This window comes from Salmo salar, chromosome 11 (genome assembly GCF_965601325.2).
Source record: "Salmo salar chromosome 11, fSalSal1, whole genome shotgun sequence".
In the NCBI taxonomy this organism is placed as follows: Eukaryota; Metazoa; Chordata; class Actinopteri; order Salmoniformes; family Salmonidae; genus Salmo; species Salmo salar.
This window is the reverse complement of record NC_138301.1, coordinates 64582676-64608624: the sequence shown is the minus strand read 5'-3', so window position 1 is coordinate 64608624 and position 25949 is coordinate 64582676. Positions and strand designations below refer to the sequence as shown.

General features: G+C 47.2%; 1 protein-coding gene across 1 annotated transcript; it reads right to left on the bottom strand.

Annotated features, from left to right (window-relative positions):
- Window positions 1–1179: 1179 nt before the first annotated feature.
- LOC145850329 (ATP-binding cassette sub-family C member 12-like) lies at window positions 1180–23007 on the bottom strand. The gene is made up of 4 exons (XM_082957553.1): window positions 22863–23007; window positions 10618–10787; window positions 8718–8864; window positions 1180–1192 (listed from the first exon to the last, which is right to left on the bottom strand). The coding sequence occupies exons 2-4, from the start codon at window positions 10737–10739 to the stop codon at window positions 1180–1182; spliced, it is 282 nt and encodes a 93-aa protein (XP_082813679.1). The 5' UTR covers window positions 10740–10787; window positions 22863–23007.
- Window positions 23008–25949: the final 2942 nt, after the last annotated feature.

The following is a 25949-nucleotide window of genomic DNA, read 5'->3' as shown; positions in this document are numbered from 1 at the left end:
TAGAGCTGGCAGCCTGGCCAAACTGAGCAATCAGCGGAGAAAGGCCTTGGTCAGGGAGGTGACCAAGAACCCGATGGTCACTCTGACAGAGCTCCAGAGTTCCTCTGTGGAGATTGGAGAACCTTCCAGAAGGACAACCGTCTCTGCAGCACTCCACCAATAAGGCCTTTATGGTAGAGTGGCCAGACGGAAGCCACTCCTCAGTAAAAAGCACATGACAGCCCACTTGGAGTTTACCAAAAGGCACCTAAAGGACTCTCAGACCACGAGGAACAAGATTCTCTGGTCTGATGAAACCAAGACTGAACTCTTTGGCCTGAATGCGAAGCGTCCCGTCTGGAGGAAACCAGGCACCATCCCTACGGTGAAGCACGGGGCCCCTCAGGGCTGGGTGCTTGGTTCCCTCCTATACTAGGTAGATATATATATATATATATATATATATATATATAGCATTGAGGCAGTTTTAAATTACACACAAAGAGTCAAAATATAAATAAAAACCAATCAAATAAAGCATTTCGCTGTAAAGGTCAACACCTGTTGTATTCAGCATTTCACTGTGAGGTCTACACCTGTTGTATTCAGCATTTCACTGTTAGGTCTACACCTGTTGTATTCAGCATTTCACTGTGAGGTCTACACCTGTTGTATTCAGCATTTCACTGTTAGGTCTACACCTGTTGTATTCAGCATTTCACTGTAAGGTCTACTACACCTGTTGTATTCAGCATTTCACTGTGATGTCTACACCTGTTGTATTCAGCATTTCACTGTAAGGTCTACTACACCTGTTGTATTCAGCATTTCACTGTAAGGTCTACTACACCTGTTGTATTCAGCATTTCACTGTAGGGTCTACTACACCAGTTGTATTCAGCATTTCACTGTAAGGTCTACTACACCTGTTGTATTCAGCATTTCACTGTAAGGTCTACTACACCTGTTGTATTCAGCATTTCACTGTAAGGTCTACTGCACCTGTTGTGTTCAGCATTTCACTGTTAGGGTCTACACCTGTTGTATTCAGCATTTCACTGTAAAGGTCTACACCTGTTGTATTCGGCATATGTCAAATACAATTTGATTTGATTTGATCTCCTACTGGTCTTTTCGAGCCATAAAACAGAGTGGACCGGTCGGCCTTGACTTGTTGCAGTTTGTTTTGAGTTGTGTTCATCACACAGGGGGTCTGAGACGAGAACCACACCAGCTTATGTGACACAAACACACACAAACACACACAAAGACAGACAGACAGACAGACAGACAGACAGACAGACAGACAGACAGACAGACAGACAGACAGACAGACAGACAGACAGACAGACAGACAGACAGACAGACAGACAGACAGACAGACAGTTTACGCCAGATCACAAGCTACCCAAGGTGGGACGCGCGCTGAGTCACACACACTTCCCTGAGTGGCGTGGGGTGGGGTTTTGTTTTCATTCTGAGTGACTTCCTGTTGTGTGCTAGGCTGAAAATGACCGTAATAGACAGACGACCAACAGAGAGATCAGATCAACACCCTCAACAACGGCATCGTGAGGACATGACCACACGCAGGGCCAGCTGGGTCCTCCTCGCTCTGTGGTGCTCAACCTCCTCCTTCTCTCCCTCCCTCCTTCTCTCCCTGCTTCCCCTCCCTCCCTCCCCACTCTCCCTCCTTCTCTCCCTCCTCTCCCTCTTCCCCTCCCTCCCTCCCTCCTCTCTCCCTCCTTCTCTCCCTGCTTCCCCTCCCTCCCTCCCCACTCTCCCTGCTTCCCCTCCCTCCCTCCCTACTCTCCCTCCCCACTCTCCCTGCTTCCCCTCTCCCCCTCCCTCCCTCCCTCCCTCCCCACTCTCCCTCTTCCCCTCAATCCATCACTCCCTCCCTTCTTCCCCACTCTCCCTCTCCCCCTCCCTCCTTCTCTCCCTCCTTCTCTCCCTCCCTCCCCACTCTCCTTCCCCACTCTCCCTCTTCCCCTCAATCCATCACTCCCTCCCTTCTTCCCCACTCTCCCCCTCCCTCCCTCTCCCTCTTCTCCTCAATCCACCCCTCTCCCTCTCTCCTTCCCCACTCTCCCCCTCCCTCCCTCCCTCCCTCCCTCCCTCCCTCCCTCCCTCCCTCCCTCCCTCGTACTTCACAGTGTTCTGCGTGTGTAATTACTGTGTTGATGAGACCTCTCAGGATCATTCTGCTGCAGAGTGTTTACTGAAAGAGAGAAGTAGAGAGACAGTTTTTATTCATGGCTGAAAGTTTTTTTTTTTTTTTAACAGAGCAGGAGATATGCATCTGACCCGCTAAACAGCTATCTTATACATGGCCAGGGAGCCAGGGACCATTCAACAGTTCATCCCCATCTCTAGCTCAACTCCATTACACAGTTCATCTCTAGCTCCACTCCAAGACACAGTTCATATCTAGCTCCACTTCTAGATACAGTTCATATCTAGCTCCACTCCATGATACAGTTCATATCTAGTTCCACTCCATGGCACAGTTAATCTCTAGCTCCACTCCTAGATACAGTTCATCTCTAGCTCCACTCCTAGACACAGTTCATATCTAGCTCCACTCCATGACACAGTTCATATCTAGCTCCACTCCTAGATACAGTTCATCTCTAGCTCCACTCCATGACACAGCTCCACTCCTAGATACAGTTCACCTCTAGCCTCACTCATGACACAGCTCCACTCCTAGATACAGTTCATATCTAGCTCCACTCCATGACACAGTTAATATCTAGCTCCACTCCTAGATACAGTTCATATCTAGCTCCACTCCTAGATACAGTTCATATCTAGCTCCACTCCTAGATACAGTTCATATCTAGCTCCACTCCTAGATACAGTGCATCTCTAGCTCCACTCCATGACACAGTTCAACTCTAGCTCCACTCCATGATCCAGTTCATATCTAGCTCCACTCCAAGATACAGTTCATCTCTTGCTCCACTCCATTACACAGTTCATCTCTACCTCCACTCCAGGATACAGTTCATCTCTAGCTCCACTCCTAGACACAGTTCATATCTAGCTCCACTCCAGGATACAGTTCATATCTAGCTCCACTCCAGGATACAGTTCATATCTAGCTCCACTCCTCGATACATTTCATCTCTAGCTCCACTCCTAGATACAGTTCATATCCAGGTCCAGCCCTGTGTGTTTACCTCTTTGATACTGAAGTGCCGCCCCCCTCCCAAAGTTCCCCGATCCTGGCTTTTTCACACTCTCTCTCCTAGATACAGTTCATATCCAGGTTCATACCCCTCCCAAAGTTCCCCGATCCTGGCTTTTTCACACTCTCTCTCCTAGATACAGTTCCTATCCAGGTCCAGCCCTGTGTGTTTACCTCTTTGATACTGAAGTTCGCCGATCCTGGCTTCATCTCTAGCTCCACTCCTAGATACAGTTCATATCCAGGTCCATCCCTGTGTGTTTACCTCTTTGATACTGAAGTGCCGCCCCCCCTCCCAAAGTTCCCCGATCCTGGCTTTTTCAAACTCTCTCTCCTAGATACAGTTCATATCCAGGTTCATACCGCTCCCAAAGTTCCCCGATCCTGGCTTTTTCACACTCTCTCTCCTAGATACAGTTCATATCCAGGTCCAGCCCTGTGTGTTTACCTCTTTGACACTGAAGTTCCACGATCCTGGCTTTTTCACACTCTCTCTCCTAGATACAGTTCATATCCAGGTTCATACCCCTCCCAAAGTTTCCCGATCCTGGCTTTTTCACTCTCTCTCTCTCTCTCTCTCTCCTCTCTCTCTCTCTCTCTCTCTCTCCTTCTATCGCTCTCTCTCTCTCCTTCTATCGCTCTCTCTCTCTCCTTCGCTCTCTCTCTCTCATTCTCTCTCCTCTCTCTCTTTCTCTCTCTCCTTCTCTTTCCTTCTCTCTATCACTCTCTCTCTATCACTCTCGCTCTCTATCACTCTCTCTCCTTCTCTCGCTCTCTCTCCTTCTCTCGCTCTCTCTCCTTCTCTCGCTCTCTCTCCTTTTCTCGCTCTCTCTCCTTCTCTCGCTCTCCTTCTCTCTCTCTCTCTCTCTCTCTCTCTCGCTTTCTCTCTCTCTCTCTCTCTCTCTCTCTCTCTCTCTCTCGCTCTCCTTCTCTCTCTCTCTCTCTCTCCTTCTCTCTCTATCGCTCTCTCTCTCTCTCTATCGCTCTCTCTCCTTCTATCGCTCTCTCTCCTTCTCTCTCTCTCCTTCTCTCTCCTTCTCTTTCTCTCTCTCTCCTTCTCTTTCTCTCTTTCTATCACTCTCTATCACTCTCTTTCTCTCGCTCTCTTTCTCTCACTCTCTCTCTCTTCTTCTCTCTCTCTCTCCTTCTCTCTATCACTCTCTCTCTCTATCACTCTCTCTCTCTATCACTCTCGCTCTCTATCACTCTCTCTCCTTCTCTCGCTCTCTCTACTTCTCTTGCTCTCTCTCCTTCTCTCTCTCTCCTTCTCTCTCCTTCTCTTTCTCTCTTTCTATCACTCTCTATCACTCTCTTTCTCTCGCTCTCTTTCTCTCTCTCTCTCTCTCTCTCTCCTTCTCTTTCTCTCTCTCTCTCTCTCTCTCTTTCTCTCTTTCTATCACTCTCTATCACTCTCTTTCTCTCGCTCTCTTTCTCTCCTTCTCTTTCCTTCTCTCTATCACTCTCTCTCTCTATCACTCTCGCTCTCTATCACTCTCTCTCCTTCTCTCGCTCTCTCTCCTTCTCTCGCTCTCTCTCCTTCTCTCGCTCTCTCTCCTTCTCTCGCTCTCCTTCTCTCTCTCTCTCTCTCTCTCTCTCTCTCTCTCTCTCTCTCCTTCTCTCTCTCTCTCGCTCTCCTTCTCTCTCTATCGCTCTCTCTCTCTCTCTCTCTCTATCGCTCTCTCTCCTTCTATCGCTCTCTCTCCTTCTCTCTCTCTCCTTCTCTCTCCTTCTCTTTCTCTATCTCTCCTTCTCCTTCTCTCTCCTTCTCTCTCCTTCTCTTTCTCTCTCTCTCTCTCTCTTTCTCTCTTTCTATCACTCTCTATCACTCTCTTTCTCTCGCTCTCTTTCTCTCACTCTCTCTCTCTCTCCTTCTCTCTCTCTCTCCTTATCTCTATCACTCTCTCTCTCTATCACTCTCGCTCTCTATCAGGGGATTGTGCGATAAACCTCCAGGCCGACGCGGTTCTTCCTAGGAGTCACGTGTATCCTCTGTCTCAGGAGGAGACAGTGGCTATGGATACATACGTCACTGAGTCCTTGAGACAGGGATACATTCGGCCATCTAAGTCCCCCGTCTCCTCAAGCTTTTTTTTCGTGAAGAAGAAGGAGGGAGGTCTGCGCCCGTGCATTGACTATAGAGGTCTAAATGCTATCACAGTGGGTTTCAGTTACCCGCTACCGCTCATTGCTACGGCAGTGGAGTCATTTCACGGGGTGCGCTTCTTCACAAAATTAGATCTCAGGAGCGCATATAACCTGGTGCGTATCCGAGATGGAGACGAGTGGAAAACCGCATTTAGTACCACATCGGGCCATTATGAGTACCTCGTCATGCCGTATGGGTTAAAGAACGCTCCCGCTGTCTTCCAATCCTTTGTGGACGAGGTCCTTCGGGACATGCTCGGGCAGAGTGTGGTGGTGTACATCGATGACATCCTGATTTGCCCCGCCACACGCGCCGAGCATGTGTCCCTCGTGCGTAAAGTGCTTGGGCGGCTGCTGGAGCATAACCTATACGTCAAGGCTGAGAAATGCGAGTTCTTCAAACGAGCCGTCTCATTTCTAGGATATCGCATTTCCACCTCGGGGGTAGAGGTGGAGTGTGACCGCGTGACGGCTGTGCGTAATTGGCCAACCCCAACCACTGTGAAGGAGGTGCAGCGGTTCTTGGGGTTCGCTAATTATTATCGGAGGTTTATCCGGGGTTTTGGCCAGGTGGCGGCTCCCATTACCTCACTGATGAAGGGGGGGCCGGTGCGGCTACGATGGTCAGCAGAGGCGGACAGAGCCTTCCATCGTCTGAAGGTTCTGTTTACCAATGCACCTGTCCTGGTGCATCCGGACCCCTCCTTGCCATTCATAGTGGAGGTGGACGCGTCCGAGGCTGGGGTAGGAGCTGTGCTATCGCAGCGCTCGGGCGTTCCTCCGAAGCTCCGCCCATGTGCCTTCTTTTCTAAGAAGCTGAGCCCGGCGGAGCGCAACTATGATGTGGGGGACCGGGAGCTGTTAGCCGTGGTCAGGGCTTTGACGGTGTGGAGACATTGGCTTGAGGGGCACGTCACCCTTTTCTCATCTGGACCGACCACCGTAACCTGGAGTATATTCGGGCAGCGAGGAGGCTTAATCCCCGTCAGGCAAGGTGGGCCATGTTTTTTACGAGGTTTCACTTTACCCTCTCGTACATTCCAGGTTCCCGGAACCGGAAGGCTGACGCACTGTCGCGTCTCTACGACACCGAGGAGCGGACCATCGATCCCACTCCCATACTCCCCACCTCCTGTCTGGTGGCACCGGTGGTATGGGAGGTGGATGCGGACATCGAGCGGGCGGGTCGGTCAGAACCCACTCCTCAATGTCCCGTGGGCCTGAAATACGTTCCGCTTGGTGTTCGCGATCGCCTGATCCGATGGTCCCACGCTCTACCCTCCTCGGGTCATCCTGGGTGGAACGGACAGTGCGGGGCCTGAAGGGGATGACGAGGACATCGTATCTGATCGGGGTCCCCAGTTCACGTCCAGGGTGTGGAGATCGTTTATGGAGAGGCTGGGGGTCTCGGTCAGCTTGACCTCGGGGTTCCACCCCGAGAGTAATGGGCAGGTGGAGCGCATTAACCAGGATCTGGGCAGGTTCCTGCGGTCGTATTGCCGGGACCGGCCAGGGGAGTGGGCGCAGTTCGTGCCATGGGCCGAGATGGCCCAGAACTCTCAGCGCCACTCCTCTACCAACCTATCACCCTTCCAGGTGGTATTGGGGTATCAGCCGGTCCTGGTGCCATGGCAACAGAGCCAGACGGAGGCTCCTGCGGTGGAGGCATGGGTGAAGCGCTCTCAGGAGACCTGGAATGGTGTACAGGAGTGCCTAAGGAGGGCTGGTGAACGTCACAAGGAGAGCGCTGACCGCCACCGCAGTGACGCCCCCGTGTATAATCCGGGGGACAGAGTCTGGCTCTCGACCCGGAACCTGCCTCTCCGCCTGCCCTGCCGGAAGCTGGGTCCGCGGTTTGTGGGGCCGTTCAAAGTCCTGAGGAGGATAAACGAGGTGTGTTACAGGTTACAACTCCCTTCATATTACCGTATTAACCCCTCGTTTCATGTGTCTCTCCTCAGGCCGGTGGTAGCTGGTCCACTGCAGGACGATGAGGTGCTGGAGGTCCCCCCGCCCCCCCCTGGACATCGGGGGGGCCCTGGCGTACACAGTCCGAGCCATCCTGGAACCCCGACGTCGAGTCAGGGGCCTGCAGTACCTCGTGGACTGGGAGGGGTACGGTCCGGAGGAGAGGTGCTGGGTTCCGGCGGCGGACATTCTAGATCCACCTATGCTACAAGAATTCCACCGTCGCCGTCCGGATCGGCCGGCGCCTCGCCCTCCGGGCCGTCAGGGGAGGGGTACTGTCACAGTATCTAACAAAGGTGGCGCCCCTCCTCGGTCGGGCGGCGCTCGGCGGTCGTCGTCGACGGCCTATTAGCTGCCACCGATCGTTGTTTCTGTGTCTTTTGGTTTTGTCTGTCTGTCTATCTCGCACCTGTGTTGTGTTTGTCATTAGTGGGGGGTTATTTAGTGTGTATTTTCAGTTGGGGTTCTCGTGCGGGATTGTTTATTGTCCACTCAGGACAGTTGTGATTGTAAATTGTTATTGTCGATTATTATTGCCGGGCTGCGCCCCGTGCGCTTTTTGTTTCCAGTGCGCTTATTTTGGGAAGGTGTTTTTCCCCTGGCAGACTTCGCCACGCGCCTGGTGCCCTACGGCTATTGCGTGTTACTAATATTATTAAAACACAGTTGCTCCGGCCCTCTGTCTCCTGCTCCTGATTCCACATCTCCACTGGTCCTAGACAGCCGTGACACCCAGTGGACTAACCCAGTGGATTAACCCAGTGGACTAACCCAGTGGACTAACCCAGTGGACTAACCCAGTGGATTAACCCAGTGGACTAACCCAGTGGACTAACTCAGTGGACTAACCCAGTGGACTAACCCAGTGGACTAACTCTTACAGATAACACCTAGGATTTAACCCAGTGGACTAACCCTGTCTGAAACCTGAAGATCTGACGTCACATGTTTATGATGATTAACCCAGTGGACTAACCCAGTGGACTAACCCAGTGGATTAACCCAGTGGACTAACCCAGTGGACTAACTCAGTGGACTAACCCAGTGGACTAACCCAGTGGACTAACTCAGTGGACTAACCCAGTGGACTAACCCAGTGGACTAACTCAGTGGACTAACCCAGTGGACTAACCCAGTGGACTAACTCAGTGGACTAACCCAGTGGACTAACCCAGTGGACTAACCCAGTGGATTAATCCAGTGGACTAACCCAGTGGACTAACTCAGTGGACTAACCCAGTGGACTAACTCTTACAGATAACACCTAGGATTTAACCCAGTGGACTAACCCTGTCTGAAACCTGAAGATCTCACTAAACTCTTACAGATAACACCTTTAACATAATGACTCCCACCTTTTCACCATTGACAGACAATACCTAGGCATTAGCTTAGCGCGCTAACTTGGGTTAACATTCCTAATGAGTCCCACCTTTTCCCATTGGTGTCGGCCCCATCATGAGAAGACAGAGACAGGGAGCTCTTGTCCAGACGGTTCCTGAACAGGCTCCACATCATGGGAGTCATCCAGGCAAACGAGGTGAAGGAGAAGAAGCTCGCATCGTCCATGGGGTTGGACCTGGACAGAAACAGACAACATCAGCGAACATCAGGAATACATCTAACATTACAGCTGCAGCACTAGGGGGGGAATCATAGGATTTACAGAGCATTCTGTTGGACATCACGAATACATCTAACATTACAGCTGCAGCACTGGGGGGAATCATAGGATTTACAGAGCATTCTGTTGGACATCAGGAATACATCTAACATTATAGCTGCAGCACTGGGGGGAATCATAGGATTTACAGAGCATTCTGTTGAACATCTATCCATAATGTAATCCACTGATAGAGGTTAGAGTTATTATGGGCTAGGGTTATTATGGGTTAGGGTTATTATAGGCAAGGGTTATTATGGGTTAGGGTTATTATGGGCAAGGGTTATTATGGGTTAGGGTTATTATGGGACAGGGTTATTATGGGCCAGGGTTATTATGGGTTAGGGTTATTATGGGTTAGGGTTATTATGGGTTAGGGTTATTACAGGTTAGGGTTATTATGGATCAGGGTTATTATGGGTTAGGGTTATTATGGGCTAGGGTTATTATGGGTGGGGTTATTATGGGTTATTATGGGTTAGGGGGTAGGGTTATTATGGGCTAGGGTTATTATGGGTTAGGGTTATTATGGGTTATTATGGGTTAGGGTTATTATCATTTACATTTACATTTTAGTCATTTAGCAGACACTCTTATCCAGAGTGACTTACAGTAGTGAATGCATACATTTCATACATTATTTTAATTTTTTTTATTTCTTAAGGGTTAGGGGGTAGGGTTATTAGGGTGTAGGGGTAGGGGTTATTAGGGGTAGGGATTAGGGTTATTATGGGTTAGGGTTATTATGGGATAGGGGTATTATGGATTAGGGTTATTATGGGCTAGGGTTATTATGGGTTATTATGGGTTAGGGTTATTATGGGCTAGGGTTATTATGGGTTATTATGGGTTAGGGTTATTATGGTCATGGATTAGTTATTATGGTTAGGGTTATTATGTTTAGGGGTTAGTGTTATTATGGTTAGAGGGTAGGGTTATTAGGGGGTAGGGGTTAGGGGGTAGGGTTATTAGGGGTTAGGGGTTAGGGGGTAGGGTTATTAGGGGCTAGGGGTTAAGGGGTAGGGTTATTAGGGGGTAGGGGTTAGGGGTTAGGATTATTAGGGGGTAGGGGGTAGGGTTATTAGGGGTAGGGGGTAGGTTTATTAGGGTTATTAGGGGTAGGGATTAGGGGGTAGGGTTATTAGGGAGTAGGGGATAGGGGTTAGGGGGTAGAGTTATTAGGGGGTAGGGTTATTAGGGGGTAGAGTTATTAGGGGGTAGGGGTAGGGTTATTAGGGGGTAGGGGGTAGGGTTATTAGGGGGTAGGGTTATTAGGGGGTAGGGGTTAGGGGGTAGGGTTATTAGGGGGTAGGGTTATTAGGGGTAGAGTTATTAGGGGGTAGGGGGTAGGGTTATTAGGGGGTAGGGTTACTAGGGGTAGGGTTATTAGGGGGTAGGGGGTAGGGTTATTAGGGGGTAGGGTTATTAGGGGGTAGGGGGTAGGGTTATTAGGGGGTAGGGGGTAGGGTTATTAGGGGAAGGGTTATTAGGGGGTAGGGGGTAGGGTTATTAGGGGTAGGGTTATTAGAGGGTAGGGGGTAGGGTTATTAGGGGGTAGGGGTTAGGGTGTAGGGTTATTAGGGGGTAGGGGTTAGGGGGTAGGGTTATTAGGGGGTAGGGGTTAGGGGGTAGGGTTATTAGGGGGTAGGGGTGTGTAGTTGGGACCTACCTGTTTGAGAAGCGGAATGGGATCATGTTCTGCAAGCTGGTGTGGTACTTGATGTATTTGTTGGGAGGGGGGTCCTCTTCTCTGTAGTCCAGGGACGGTAGACCCTCTGGATTCATCTCCATGGTGGCATTAGATTCACAATTCCATATAAGACTGTCACTTCTTTTCCTCTGTACACGGAGAAAGGGGGGAGAGAGACAATTATAACAAGCCTTTATATCAAATGTACCGTCAAAGAGTGTACCGTAACCAAGGAGGGGACATATGTACCCCAAGCTTCAATGGCAGAATCAAAGACAACAACAACCACAGGGAAACAAGATGGCAGAGAGAGAGAGAGAGAGAAAGACCACAGGGAAACAAGATGGCAGAGAGAGAAAGACCACAGGGAAACAAGAAGGCAGAGAGAGAAAGACCACAGGGAAACAAGATGGCAGAGAGAAAGAGAGAGAAAGACCACAGGGAAACAAGATGGCAGAGAGAGAGGGAGAGAGAGAGAGAGAAAGACCACAGGGAAACAAGATGGAAGAGAGAAAGAGAGACAGAGATGGAATCAAATGGCAAATATATTCAAGAGAATAAACTTTTTCCCAAACACAAAGTGGCTAAACTCTGGTGCGCAAACACTAGACATGCCCTGGAGGTGTTGTCAGAGGACAGACACTAGGTCCTGGAGCTGTTGTCAGATGACAAACACTAGGCCCTGGAGCTGTTGTCAGAGGACAAACACTAGGCCCTGGAGCTGTTGTCAGAGGACAAACACTAGGCCCTGGAGCTGTTGTCAGAGGACAGACACTAGGTCCTGGAGCTGTTGTTAGTGGACAGACACTAGGCCCTGGAGCTGTTGTCAGAGGACAGACACTAGGTCCTGGAGCTGTTGTCAGAGGACAAACACTAGGCCCTGGAGCTGTTGTAAGAGGACAAACACTAGGTCCTGGAGGTGTTGTCAGAGGACAAACACTAGGCCCTGGAGCTGTTGTCAGAGGACAGACACTAGGTCCTGGAGCTGTTGTCAGAGGACAGACACTAGGCCCTGGAGCTGTTGTCAGAGGACAAACACTAGGCCCTGGAGCTGTTGTCAGAGGACAAACACTAGGTCCTGGAGCTGTTGTCAGAGGACAGACTAGGGTCCCCCAGCCACACCATAAGGGGCACAAATGACCTGAGGCCCCAGCAGGAAAGGGAGCGATTGAAAAAGCTTCTTCTACTTTCCCCCAACGCACAAGTGATTACATCCACCCTGCTACCACGAAAAGACTTCCACCCTGCTACCATACAGTGGGTGAATGCAAGCATTTCCCTGGACTGTGCCTCAGGGCCCTGAGGCCTAGACCAGCGAGACACCCTCCCAGACCTGCAAAGACCTCCCCCCCCCAGAAGGACCTGCACCGAGAGAACCCACACCACTACACCAAGACCACAGCATCACCAGCCAAACCCCAACCAGCTGAGACCCACCCAAACAAACCCACCCCTACACCAGCCCAAACCCCATCCTGCAACAGGACCAACCCCCACCAGGACCAACCCCCACAAGGCCCAACCCCCACTAATACACCAGCCCAAACCCCATCCTGCAACAGGACCAACCCCCACCAGGACCAACCCCCACCAGTCCCAACCCCCACTAATACACCAGCCCAAACCCCATCCTGCAACAGGACCAACCCCCACCAGGCCCAACCCCCACTAATACACCTGCCCAAGCCCCATCCTGAGACAGACCCAACCCCCACTAATAAACACACTCAAGCCCCATCCTGAGACAGACCCAACCCCCACTAATAAACCCACCCAAGCCCCATCCTGAGACAGACCCAACCCCCACTAATAAACCCACCCAAGCCCCATCCTGAGACAGACCCAACCCCCACTAATAAACCCACCCAAGCCCCATCCTGAGACAGACCCAACCCCCACTAATAAACCCACCCAAGACCCATCCTGAGACAGGCCCAACCCCCACTAATACACCTGCCCAAGCCCCATCCTGAGACAGACCCAACCCCCACTAATAAACCCACCCAAGCCCCCATCCTGAGACAGACCCAACCCCCACTAATAAACCCACCCAAGCCCCCATCCTGAGACAGACCCAACCCCCACTAATAAACCCGCCCAACCCCCATCCTGCGACCTAAAAGGTATGTATCAGATGCTCAACAAGCTCTGCTCACACCTACTGTAATGGTCCAGACATTATCATCCTACAAGAAACATGGTATAGAGGAGACGGACCCACTGGTTGTCCTCTAGGTTACAGAGAGCTGGTAGTCCCATCCACCAAACTATCAGGTGGGTGGTATAGAGGAGACGGACCCACTGGTTGTCCTCTAGGTTACAGAGAGCTGGTAGTCCCATCCACCACACTACCAGGTGGGTGGTATAGAGGAGATGGACCCACTGGTTGCCCTCTAGGTTACAGAGAGCTGGTAGTCTGATCCACCAAACTACCAGGTGTAAAACAGTGAAGAGACTCAGGCGGTATGCTAATTTGGCATAGAGCAGACCTAACCCACTATCAAATTCAAAACAGGAACATTTTACATCTGGCTAGAAATTAATAAGGAAATTATCTCAACAGAGAAAAATGTCCTCATTCGTACTACCTATATCCCCCCAATAGAATCCCCATACTTTAACAATCACAGCTTCTCTATCCTAGAGGGGGAGATCAACCATTTCCAGGCCCAGGGACATGTACTAGTCTGTGGCGACCTAAATGCCAGAACCGGACAAGAACCTGACACTCTCAGCACACAGGGGGACAAACCAGGAGATTACAGGAGATTACATTATTCTCTCCCCCATATGCCCCCCTAGACACGACTACGCTGGGTATGTACATAGTCAATGGTAGGCTTCTAGGGGACTCCTATGGTAGGTACACATATAAACTCAGCAAAAAAAGAAACACTTTTACATTTTAGTCCTTCAGCAGACGCTCTTATCCAGAGCGACTTACAGTAGTGAATACATTTCATACATTTTTTTTTTTTTTTGTGTGTGTGTGTACTGGTCCCCTGTGGGAATCGAACCCACAACCCTGGCGTTGCAAACACAATGCTCTACCAATTGATCCACACTGAAACGTCCTCTCACTGTCAACTGCGTTTATTTTCAGCAAACTTAACATGTGTAAATATTTGTATGAACATAACAAGATTCAACAACTGAGACATAAACTGAACAAGTTCCACAGACATGTGACTAACAGAAATGGAACAATGTGTCCCTGAACAAAGGGGGGATCAAAATCAAAAGTAACAGTCAATATCTGGTGTGGCCACCAGCTGCATTAAGTACTGCAGTGCATCTCCTTCTCATGGACTACACCAGATATGCCAGTTCTTGCTGTGAGATGTTTCCCCACTCTTCCACCAAGCCACCTGCAAGTTCCCGGACATTTCTGGGGGGAATGGCCCTAGCCCTCACCGTTCAATTCAACAGGTCCCAGACATGCTCAATGGGATTAAGATCCGGGCTCTTCGCTGGCCATGGCAGAACACTGACATTCCTGTCTTCATACACAGAATGAGCAGTATGGCTGGTGGCACTGTCATGCTGGAGGGTCATGTCAGGATGAGCCTGCAGGAAGGGTACCACATGAGGGAGGAGGAAGTCTTCCCTGTAATGCACAGCATTGAGATTGCCTGCAATGACAACAAGCTCAGTCCAATGATGCTGTGACACACTGCCCCAGACCATGATGGACCCTCCACCTCCAAATCCATCCCACTCCAGAGTACAAGCCTCGGTGTAACACTCATTCCATCGACGATAAACGCGAATCCGACCATCACCCCTGGTGAGACAAAAACGCGACTCGTCAGTGAAGAGCCCTTTTTGCCAGTCCTGTCTGGTCCAGCGACGGTGGGTTTGTGCACATAGGCGACATTGTTGCGGAAAGTCTGAGCTCTGATGGAGGGATTGTGCGTTCCTGGTGTAACTCAGGGAGTTGTTGTTGCCATCCTGTACCTGTCCCTCAGGGTGTGATGTTCGGATGTACCGATCCTGTGCAGGTGTTGTTACACGTGGTCTGCCACTGCAAGGACCATCAGCTGTCCGTCCTGTCTCCCTGTAGCGATGTCTTAGGCGTCTCACAGTACGGACATTGCAATTTATTGCCCTGGCCACATCTGCAGTCCTCATACCTCCTTGCAGCATGCCTAAGGCACGTTCACGCAGATGAGCAGGGACCCTGGGCATCTATCTTTTGGTGTTTTTCAGAGTCAGTAGAAAGGCCTCTTTAATGTCCTAAGTTTTCATAACTGTTTATTTAAAAAAAAAAAAAAAAACACCTTTATTTAACCAGGTAGGCAAGTTGAGAACAAGTTCTCATTTACAACTGCGACCTGGCCAAGATAAAGCAAAGCAGTTCGACACATACAACAACACAGAGTTACACATGGAATAAACAAACATACAATCAGTAATACAGTAGAAAAAGTCTATATACACAGTGTGTGCAAATGAGGTAAGATAAGGGAGGTAAGGCAATAAATAGGCCATAGTGGTGAAATAATTACAATATAGCAATTAAACACTGGAGTGATAGATGTGCAGAAGATGAATGTGCAAGTAGAGATACTGGGGTGCAAAGGAGCAAAATAAATAAATAAATAAATACAGTATGGGGATGAGGTAGATAGATGGGCTGTTTATAGATGGGCTATGTACAGGTGCAGTGATCTGTGAGCTGCTCTGACAGCTGATGCTTAAAGAAATATGAGTCTCTAGCTTCAGGGATTTTTGCAGTTCGTTCCAGTCATTTGAAGGAAAGGCGGCCAAAGGAGGTGTTGGATTTGGGGATGACCAGTGAAATATACCTGCTGGAGCGCGTGCTATGGGTGGGTGCTGCTATGGTGACCAGTGAGCTGAGATAAGGCGGAGCTTTACCTAGCAAAGACTTGTAGATGACCTGGAGCCAGTGGGTTTGGCGACGAGTATGAAGTGAGGGCCAGCCAACGAGAGCGTACAGGTCGCAGTGGTGGGTAGTATATGGGGCTTTGGTGACAGAAAGGATGGCACTGTGATAGACTGCAGCCAATTTGTTGATTAGAGTGTTGGAGGCTATTTTGTAAATGACATCGCCGAAGTCGAGGATCATTAGGATGGTCAGTTTTACAAGGGTATGTTTGGCAGCATGAGTGAAGGATGCTTTGTTGCGAAATAGGAAGCCGATTCTAGATTTAATTTTGGATTGGAGATGCTTAATGTGAGTCTGGAAGGAGAGTTTACAGTCTAACCAGACTCCTAGGTATTTGTAGTTGTCCACATATTCTAAGTCAGAACCGTCCAGAGTAGTGATGCTGGAAAGGTGGGCAGGTGCAGGCAGCGATCGGTTGAAGAGCATGCATTTAGTTTTACTTGTATTTAGGAGCAGTTGGAGACCACGGAAGGAGAGTTGTATGGCATTGAAGCTCGTCTGGAGGTTAGTTAACACAGTGTCTAAAGAGGAGCTAGAAGTATACAGAATGGTGTCGTCTGCGTAGAGGTGGATCAGAGAATCACCAGCAGCAAGAGCGACATCATTGATGTATACAGAGAAGAGAGTCGGTCCGAGAATTGAACCCTGTGGCACCCCCATAGAGACTGCCAGAGGTCCAGACAACAGGCCTTCTGATTTGACACACTGAACTCTATCTGAGAAGTAGTTGGTGAACCAGGTGAGGCAGTCATTTGAGAAACCAAGGCTGTTGAGTCTGCCGATAAGAATGTGGTGATTGACAGAGTCGAAAGCCTTGGCCATGTCGATGAATACAGCTGCATAGTACTGTCTCTTATCGATGGCGGTTATGATATCGTTTAGGACCTTGAGTGTAGCTGAGGTGCACCCATGACCAGCTCTGAAACCAGATTGCATAGTGGAGAAGGTACGGTGGGATTCGAAATGGTCGGTAATCTGTTTGTTAACTTGGCTTTTGAAGACCTTAGAAAGGCAGGGTAGGATAGATATAGGTCTGTAGCAGTTTGGGTCTAGAGTGTCTCCCCTTTGAAGAGGGGGATGACTGCGGCAGCTTTTCAATCTTTGGGAATCTCAGACGATACGAAAGAGAGGTTGAACAGGCTAGTAATAGGGGTTGCAACAATTTTGGCAGATCATTTTAGAAAGAGAGTGTCCAGATTGTCTAGCCCAGGTGATTTGTAGGGATCCAGATTTTGCAGCTCTTTCAGAACATCAGCCATCTGGATTTGGGTGAAGGAGAAATGGGGGAGGCTTGGGCGAGTTGTTGTGGGGGGTGCAGGGCTGTTGACCGGGGTAGGGGTAGCCAGGTGGAAAGCATGGCCAGCCGTAGAAAAATGCTTATTGAAATTCTCAATTATCGTGGATTTATCGGTGGTGACAGTGTTTCCTAGCCTCAGAGCAGTGGGCAGCTGGGAGGAGGTGCTCTTATTCTCCATGGACTTTACAGTGTCCCAGAACTTTTTTGAGTTTCTGCTACAGGATGCAAATTTCTGTTTGATAAAGCTAGCCTTAGCTTTCCTAACTGCCTGTGTATATTGGTTCCTAACTTCCCTGAAAAGTTGCATATCACGGGGGCTATTCGATGCTAATGCAGAACACCACAGGATGTTTTTGTGCTGGTCAAGGGCAGACAGTTCTGGAGTTGGAGTGAACCAATGACTATATCTATTCCTAGTTCTACATTTTTTGAATGGAGCATGCTTGTTTAAGATGGTGAGGAAGGCACTTTTAAAGAATAGCCAGGCATCATCTACTGACGGGATGAGGTCAATGTCGTTCCAGGATACCCCGGCCAGGTCGATTAGAAAGGCCTGCTCGCTGAAGTGTTTTAGGGAGCGTTTGACAGTGATGAGGAGTGGTCGTTTGAAGGGGGGAAAATTGGTTAGGATGATATCTATGAGGGTGCCCGTGTTTACAGATTTGGGGTTGTACCTAGTAGGTTCATTGATAATTTGTGTGAGATTGAGGGCATCAAGCTTAGATTGTAGGATGGCCGGGGTGTTAAGCATGTCCCAGTTTAGGTCACCTAGCAGCACGAGCTCTGAAGATAGATGGGGGGCAATCAATTCACATATGGTGTCCAGGGCACAGCTGGGGTAAGAGGGTGGTCTATAGCAAGCAGCAATGGTGAGAGACTTGGAAAGGTGGATTTTTAAAAGTAGAAGCTCGAATTGTTTGGGTACAGACCTGGTAAGACAGAACTCTGCAGGCTATCTCTGCAGTAGATTGCAACTCCGCCCCCTTTAGCAGTTCTATTTTGGCGGAAAATGTTATAGTTAGGGATGGATATTTCAGGGTTTTTGGTGGTTTTCCTAAGTCAGGATTCAGACATGGCTAAGACATCTGGTTTGGCAGAGTGTGCTAAAGTAGTGAGTAAAACAAACTTCTAATGTTAACATGCATGAAACCAAGGCTTTTACGGTTACAGAAGTCAACAAATGAGAGCACCTGGGGAGTGGGAGTGGAGCTAAGCACTACAGGACCTGGATTAACCTCTACATCACCAGAGGAACAGAGGAGGAGTAGGATAAGTGTAACGATCGTCGTGCAGGAAGGAAGAAGTGGACCAAGGCGCAGCTGGGAGCGAACTCATGTTATTTATTACAGACTGAAATAAAACGGTCAAAACAGAGAATAAACGTATCGCTACTGCTCCAACAAAAAGAGACAACAACCCACAAACATCGTGGGGGGAAAAGGAACTTAAATATGATTCCCCAATCAGAGGCAACTAGTGACAGCTGTCTCTGATTGGGAATCGCCAGAACCCAACATAGAAATACGCCCCAAAGCAAGGCTATACCAAAAACATAGAAAATAAACTATAGAAATGCCACACCCTGACCAAAATAGAAGAGTTCACCTGGTCAGGGCGTGACAGTACCCCCCCTCCAATGGTGCGTACTCCCGGCGCACCAACCTAAAGTCTATTGGGGGGGGGACCCGGGTGGGCGCCTCACCCTCGGTGGAGGCTCTGGCCCCGGGCGTGTTTCTCCCCCTTCCTCCACCCTAGCCCTACCCCTCTGGCCCGGACTGGACCACTGTGGAGCGGCATGCTCAGGCTCCGGAGCGGAGCCGCCGACCGGAACAGGACTGGTCACCGGTGGACCGGACACAGGCCGTGCCGGACTGTGGACACGCGCCGTGGGCCTGGTGCGGGGAACAGGGACGGGCCGGACAGGACCGGGGACACGCACCACCAACCTGGTGCGGGGAGCAGGGACGGGCCGGACTGGACTGGGGACACGCACCACCGGCTTGGTGCGGGGAGCCGGGATGGGCCGGACAGGACTGTGGACACGCACCACTAACCTGGTGCGGGGAGCAGGGACGGGCCGGACTGGACTGGGGGCACACACCACTGGCTTGGTGCGGGGAGCAGGGACGGGCCGGACAGGACTGGGGACACGCACCACTAACCTGGTGCGGGGAGCAGGGACGGGCCGGACTGGACTGGGGGCACACACCACTGGCTTGGTGCGGGGAGCAGGGACGGGCCGGACTGGACTGGGGACGCGCACCACTAACCTGGTGCGGGGAGCAGGGATGGGCCGGACAGGACTGGGGACACGCACCACTGGCTTGGTGCGGGGAGCAGGGATGGGCCGGACAGGACTGTGGACACGCACCCCTAACCTGGTGCGGGGAGCAGGGACGGGCCGGACAGGACTGGGGACACGCACCACTAACCTGGTGCGGGGAGCAGGGACGGGCCGGACTAGACTGGGGCCGCACACCGGCGACACAGTGCGCATAAGCGGCGCCGGATATCCTGGACCGAGGAGGCGCACTGGAGGTCTGGAGTGCACAGCTGACATCACCCGTTCTGGCTCAACACCCACCTTAGCCTGGCAAGTGTGGAGCGCTGGCACAGAACGCACTGGGCTGTGTAGCCGTACCGGAGACACAGTGCGCGTCCTCAGCGCAGGATACATCGGACCGAGAAGGGGCACCGGAGGCCAGGAGCGCTGAGCCGGCACAACACGTCCTCGCTGAACACTCCCCCTAGCCCGGCAAATGTGGGGCGCTGGCACAGAGCGCACTGGGCTGTGCAGGCGCACTGGCGATACCGTGCGCACTTCTGCCACCCAAGGCTCTTCCTCCACGCTGTCCCTACGCAGGTCCTCCAGGACCTGCCACATCTCTGCCTCCTCCTTCGCCGTTATCCCCCACGAGAGCAGTGGTCTGGGCTCTTCCTCTGCCCTTCCGGACCACCCCATTAGCCCCCCCCAAAAAAATTATTGGGGGTGTCTTCCGGGCCTCCTCGACCGCCGCCTGCGACTCCTTCCACCGGCTGGCATCACCTCCTCGACCTGGGAATCCTTCCGCCAGGGTCCTTTCCCCGACATGATCTCCTCCCAGGTCCAGAACTCCTTTCCCTCGCGAGCCCATCTCTCGCGCTCCTTTTCCTCCCGCTGCTTGGTCCTGGTTTGGTGGGTTGTTCTGTAACGATCGTCGTGCAGGTAGGAAGAAGTGGACCAAGGCGCAGCTGGGAGTGAACTCATGTTATTTATTACAGACTGAAATAACACGGTCAAAACAGAGAATAAACGTATCGCTACTGCTCCAACAAAAAGAGACAACAACCCACAAACATCGTGGGGGGAAAAGGAACTTAAATATGATTCCCCAATCAGAGGCAACTAGTGACAGCTGTCTCTGATTGGGAATCGACAGAACCCAACATAGAAATACGCCCCAAAGCAAGGCTATACCAAAAACATAGAAAATAAACTATAGAAATGCCACACCCTGACCAAAATAGAAGAGTTCACCTGGTCAGGGCGTGACAATAAGGGTACGGCTAAAGGCTATAAGAGCTGGTCGTCTAGTACGTTCAGAACAGAGAGTAAAAGGAGCAGGTTTCTGGGAGCGATATAATAGATTCAAGGCATAATGTACAGACAAAGGTATGGTAGGATGTGAATACAGTGGAGGTAAACCTAGGCATTGAGTGATGATGAGAGAGATATTGTCTCTAGAAACATCATTTAAACCAGGTGATGTCACCGCATGTGTGGGAGGTGGAACTAAAGTCTTAGCTAAGGCATATCGAGCAGGGTTAGAGGCTTTACAGTGAAATAAGACAGTAATCACTAACCAGGACAGCAATGGACGAGGCATATTGACATTAGGCAGAGGCATGCGTAGCCGAGTGTGACCTTAATTGCTAACCGTCTGTAAGCTGTTAGTGTCATAACGACCGTTCCACAGGTGCATGTTCATTTATTGTTTATGGTTCATTGAACAAGCATGGAAAACAGTGTTAAAACCCTTTACAATGAAGATCTGTGAAGTTATTTGGAATTGTTGTTTTTTCTTCCCTTTTGTACTTTAACTATTTGCACATAACTGTAACCCTGTATATAACCACAATACGACATTTGAAATGTGTCTATTCCTTTGACACGTGACTGTAATGTTACTGTTCATTTTTATTGTTTATTTCACTTTTGTTTATTATCTACTTCACTTGCTTTGGCAATGTTAACATATGTTTCCCATGTCAATAAAGCACTTTGAAAGAGCGAGAGAGAGAGAGAGAGAGAGAGAGAAAAAAAAGGAGAGAGAGAGAAAGAGAGAGAGAGAAAGAGAAAGAGAGAGAGGGAGAGATAGAGAGAGAGAGAGACAGGGAGAGAGAGAGAGAAAAAGAGAGAGAGAGGTAGAAAGAGAGAGAGGTAGAGAGAGAGAGAGAGAGAGAGAGAGAGAGAGACAGAGAGAGACAGAGACAGAGACAGAGAGCAAGAGAGAGAGAGAGAGAGAGAGAGAGAGAGAGAGAGAGAGGTGGTGGTGAAGGAGATTAAGTGGATTTACGTAAGACAGCCCTGAAATGATCTCCTTCTCTGATGTTCGGTAAACATTCATTGTGTCTGAGGGATAAAAGAACAGACAGAAAATAATCCTGTAACACCAAATGGCTGTACAGAGCCACCAGAGGTAAAACTCCCATGACATGTTACATATTACCCCCCACCAGAGGTAACACTCCCATGACATGTTACATATTACCCCCCACCAGAGGTAACACTCCCATGACATGTCACATATTACCCCCCACCAGAGGTAACACTCCCATGACATGTTACATACGTATTACCCCCCACTAGTGATTTCAATCCCTGTGTCATCCCTTCCAGATGTTTCTCCCACTTCCCTGTCTCCTCCTCTGATTTCCTCACTGTTAAACATGTCCTCAAAAATCTATTTAAATAGATAATAAATAAATAATAATAATAATAATATAAATATGTAATATAAGATAATATAAATAAATAATAATAATAATATAAATATGTAATATAAGATAATATAAATAAATAATAATAATAATATGAATATGAATATGTAATATAAGATAATATAAATAAATATGAATATGAATATGAATATGAATATGTAATATAAGATAATATAAATAATAATAATAATAATATAAATATGTAATATAAGATAATATAAATAAATAAATAATAATAATATAAATATGTAATATAAGATAATATAAATAAATAAATAATAATAATAATAAATACAGTTACACCTACTTCAACGACCGCGGTATAGAACAGGGCTCTCCAACCCTGTTCCTAGACAGGAGGGTATCTCTCTAGGAACAGAGGGGGGGTTGGAGAGTCCTGCTATAGAGAATAACGACTGCAATAACATCCCTACCTACCACACCAGTCTGTTGTTAGCGGTAAAGTCAGTCCAGTTGTGTTCCCACGGCGGCAACATATACATTATCTAACCCGGGATGTGTTCATAAGAGTGTGTTGACAATAGCTCGCTACACAGACATCGATCTATTTACAACTGCCTGATAACCCGTAAGATAACAAAAATACAAAAAACACACTTCATATAAAACCATTCAACTTGTGACAAAACCACACTGTCATGAAGAGCGGACTAACTTCCTTTCATGTTTAACTTTTTTTTTTTTAAAGGTAATTTTTATTTTTTTTAATGTTCCACTAGTCATTTCTTTTACAACTTATTTAAAAAAACAACAACAACAACAAAAAAATGTTTTACAAAGTCACAATAAAGTAAATAATAGTATTACCGTGTGTGTGTGTGGAGAATCCAGTAACAGACTAGCAAATACAACCAAAGATCAGACTGTGTTTAGCTTGGCAGGATCAAGCAGTTACTGTCATATTGTCCTGGTTTAGCTTTGATCAGAGGAGGACGAGGACAAGGAGGAGGAGGTCGAGGCCTCCTCATAACATTGTCTTAGCTTTAAAGAACATGAGAAAGAACTAAAGAACAATACCTTGGCTGTGGAGAGGAAAGGAGAGAGCAGCAGTTTGTAGAGTAGCCACTGAAACTAAATCCTAACGCTTTATATGTTATGGAAACCTTGACTCCTGTGCTCTAGTCAGACAGTCCCGTGCCTATCACTGAACTTGATGGCGACTCAAAGGTTAGCTTGTGCAGAGGTCTTCTGTCGTAGGGCTGTGACGATTATGGAATTTGGGGTAATGACTCATTGTCATGCAAATGGCCATGGATATTGTCATACTTGTAGCTAAGACATACCTAATGAATTAGAGCTAAGACCTACCTAATGAATTATAGCTAAGACATACCAAATGAATTATAGCTAAGCCATACCTAATGAATTATAGCTAAGACATACCTAATGAATTATAGCTAAGACATACCTAATGAATTATAGCTAAGACATACCTAATGAATTACAGCTAAGACATACCTAATGAATTATAGCTAAGACATACCTAATGAATTATAGCTAATACATACCTAATGAATTTTAGCTAAGACATATCTAATGAATTATAGCTAAGACATACCTAATGAATTATAGCTAAGACATACCTATGTGAATTACAGCTAAGACATACCTAATGAATTATAGCTAAGACATACCTAATGAATTATAGCTAAGACATACCTAATGAATTATAGCTAAGACATACCAAATGAATTATAGCTAGGACATACCTAATGAATTACAGCTAAGACATACCAAATGAATTATAGCTAAGACATACCTAATGAATTATAGCTAAGACATACCTAATGAATTATAGCTAAGACATACCTAATGAATTGTAGCTAAGACATACCTAATGAATTATAGCTAAGACATACCTAATGAATTATAGCTAATACATACCTAATGAATTTTAGCTAAGACATATCTAATGAATTATAGCTAAGACATACCTAATGAATTATAGCTAAGACATACCTATGTGAATTATAGCTAAGACATACCTAATGAATTATAACTAAGACATACCTAATGAATTATAGCTAAGACATACTTAATGAATTATAGCTAAGACATATCTAATGAATTATAGCTAAGATATACCAAATTAATTATAGCTAAGACATACCTAATGAATTATAGCTAAGACATACCTAATGAATTATAGCTAAGACATACCTAATGAATTGTAGCTAAGACATACCTAATGAATTATAGCTAAGACATACATAATGAATTATAGCTAATACATACCTAATGAATTATAGCTAAGACATACCAAATGAATTATAGCTAGGACATACCTAATGAATTACAGCTAAGACATACCAAATGAATTATAGCTAAGACATACCTAATGAATTATAGCTTAGACATACCTAATGAATTATAGCTAAGACATAACTAATGAATTATAGCTAAGATATACCAAATTAATTATAGCTAAGACATACCTAATGAATTATAGCTAAGACATACCTAATGAATTATAGCTAAGACATACCAAATGAATTATAGCTAGGACATACCTAATTAATTACAGCTAAGACATACCAAATGAATTATAGCTAAGACATACCTAATGAATTATAGCTAAGACATACCTAATGAATTATAGCTAAGACATACCTAATGAATTGTAGCTAAGACATGCCTAATGAATTATAGCTAAGACATACCTAATGAATTGTAGCTAAGACATACCTAATGAATTTTAGCTAAGACATATCTAATGAATTATAGCTAAGACATACCTAATGAATTACAGCTAAGACATACCTATGTGAATTATAGCTAAGACATACCTAATGAATTATAGCTAAGACATACCTAATGAATTATAGCTAAGACATACCTAATGAATTATAGCTAATACATATGTAATGAATTATAGCTAAGATATACCAAATGAATTATAGCTAAGACATACCTAATGAATTATAGCTAAGACATACCTAATGAATTATAGCTAAGACATACCTAATGAATTGTAGCTAAGACATACCTAATGAATTATAGCTAAGACATACCTAATGAATTATAGCTAATACATACCTAATGAATTTTAGCTAAGACATATCTAATGAATTATAGCTAAGACATACCTATGTGAATTATAGCTAAGACATACCTATGTGAATTATAGCTAAGACATACCTAATGAATTATAGCTAAGACATACCTAATGAATTATAGCTAAGACATACCTAATGAATTATAGCTAAGACATTCCAAATGATTTATAGCTAAGACATACCTAATGAATTATAGCTAAGACATACCTAATGAATTATAGCTAAGACATATCTAATGAATTATAGCTAAGATATACCTAATTAATTATAGCTAAGACATACCTAATGAATTATAGCTAAGACATACCTAATGAATTGTAGCTAAGACATACCTAATGAATTATAGCTAAGACATACCTAATGAATTATAGCTAAGACATACCTAATGAATTATAGCTAAGACATACCTAATGAATTTTAGCTAAGACATATCTAATGAATTATAGCTAAGACATACCTAATGAATTATAGCTAAGACATACCTAATGAATTATAGCTAAGACATACCTAATGAATTATTGCTAAGACATACCTAATGAATTATAGCTAAGACATACCTAATGAATTATAGCTAAGACATACCTAATGAATTATAGCTAATTGTAATGGCTTGGTAGTCGTGGTGAAGGAATGAGGCATAGGAAGCAGCGAGCACAGGGTAGTGGTGTATTTAATGTACGCTCACACACAAAACAAATATTCCCAAACCAGGGGAGAAAACACATACGGCGTAAAACAGCGCCGACACGAACATGCGCCGTCAGTAACGAAATAATCCCGCACAACACGGAAGCGGACCAGCTAAATTAAATAGCCCCGCTAATTAACCAAACTAAACACAGGTGCACAAAACCAAAACAAGGGAAAACCAAAAAAGGGAATCAGTGGTAGCTAATAGGCCGGTGACGACGACCGCCGAGCGCCACCCGAGCAGTAGGGGGCGCCACCGTCGGTGGGAATCGTGACACTAAGACATGGTTTTGACCACTTGGAACTTTTGGAAATCAAGCTTCTCCTCCCGACTGTGCTGTCCTGCTTGCAGAATGAT

Excerpts from the sequence above, each read along its gene's own strand:
- LOC145850329 (XM_082957553.1), bottom strand. The coding sequence starts at position 10,739 with ATGGAGATGAATCCAGAGGGTCTACCGTCCCTGGACTACAGAGAAGAG. Across the intron at positions 8,865-10,617 it reads CCATTCCGCTTCTCAAACAG|GTCCAACCCCATGGACGATG; the intron begins GTAGGTCCCAAC and ends GTTTCTGTCCAG.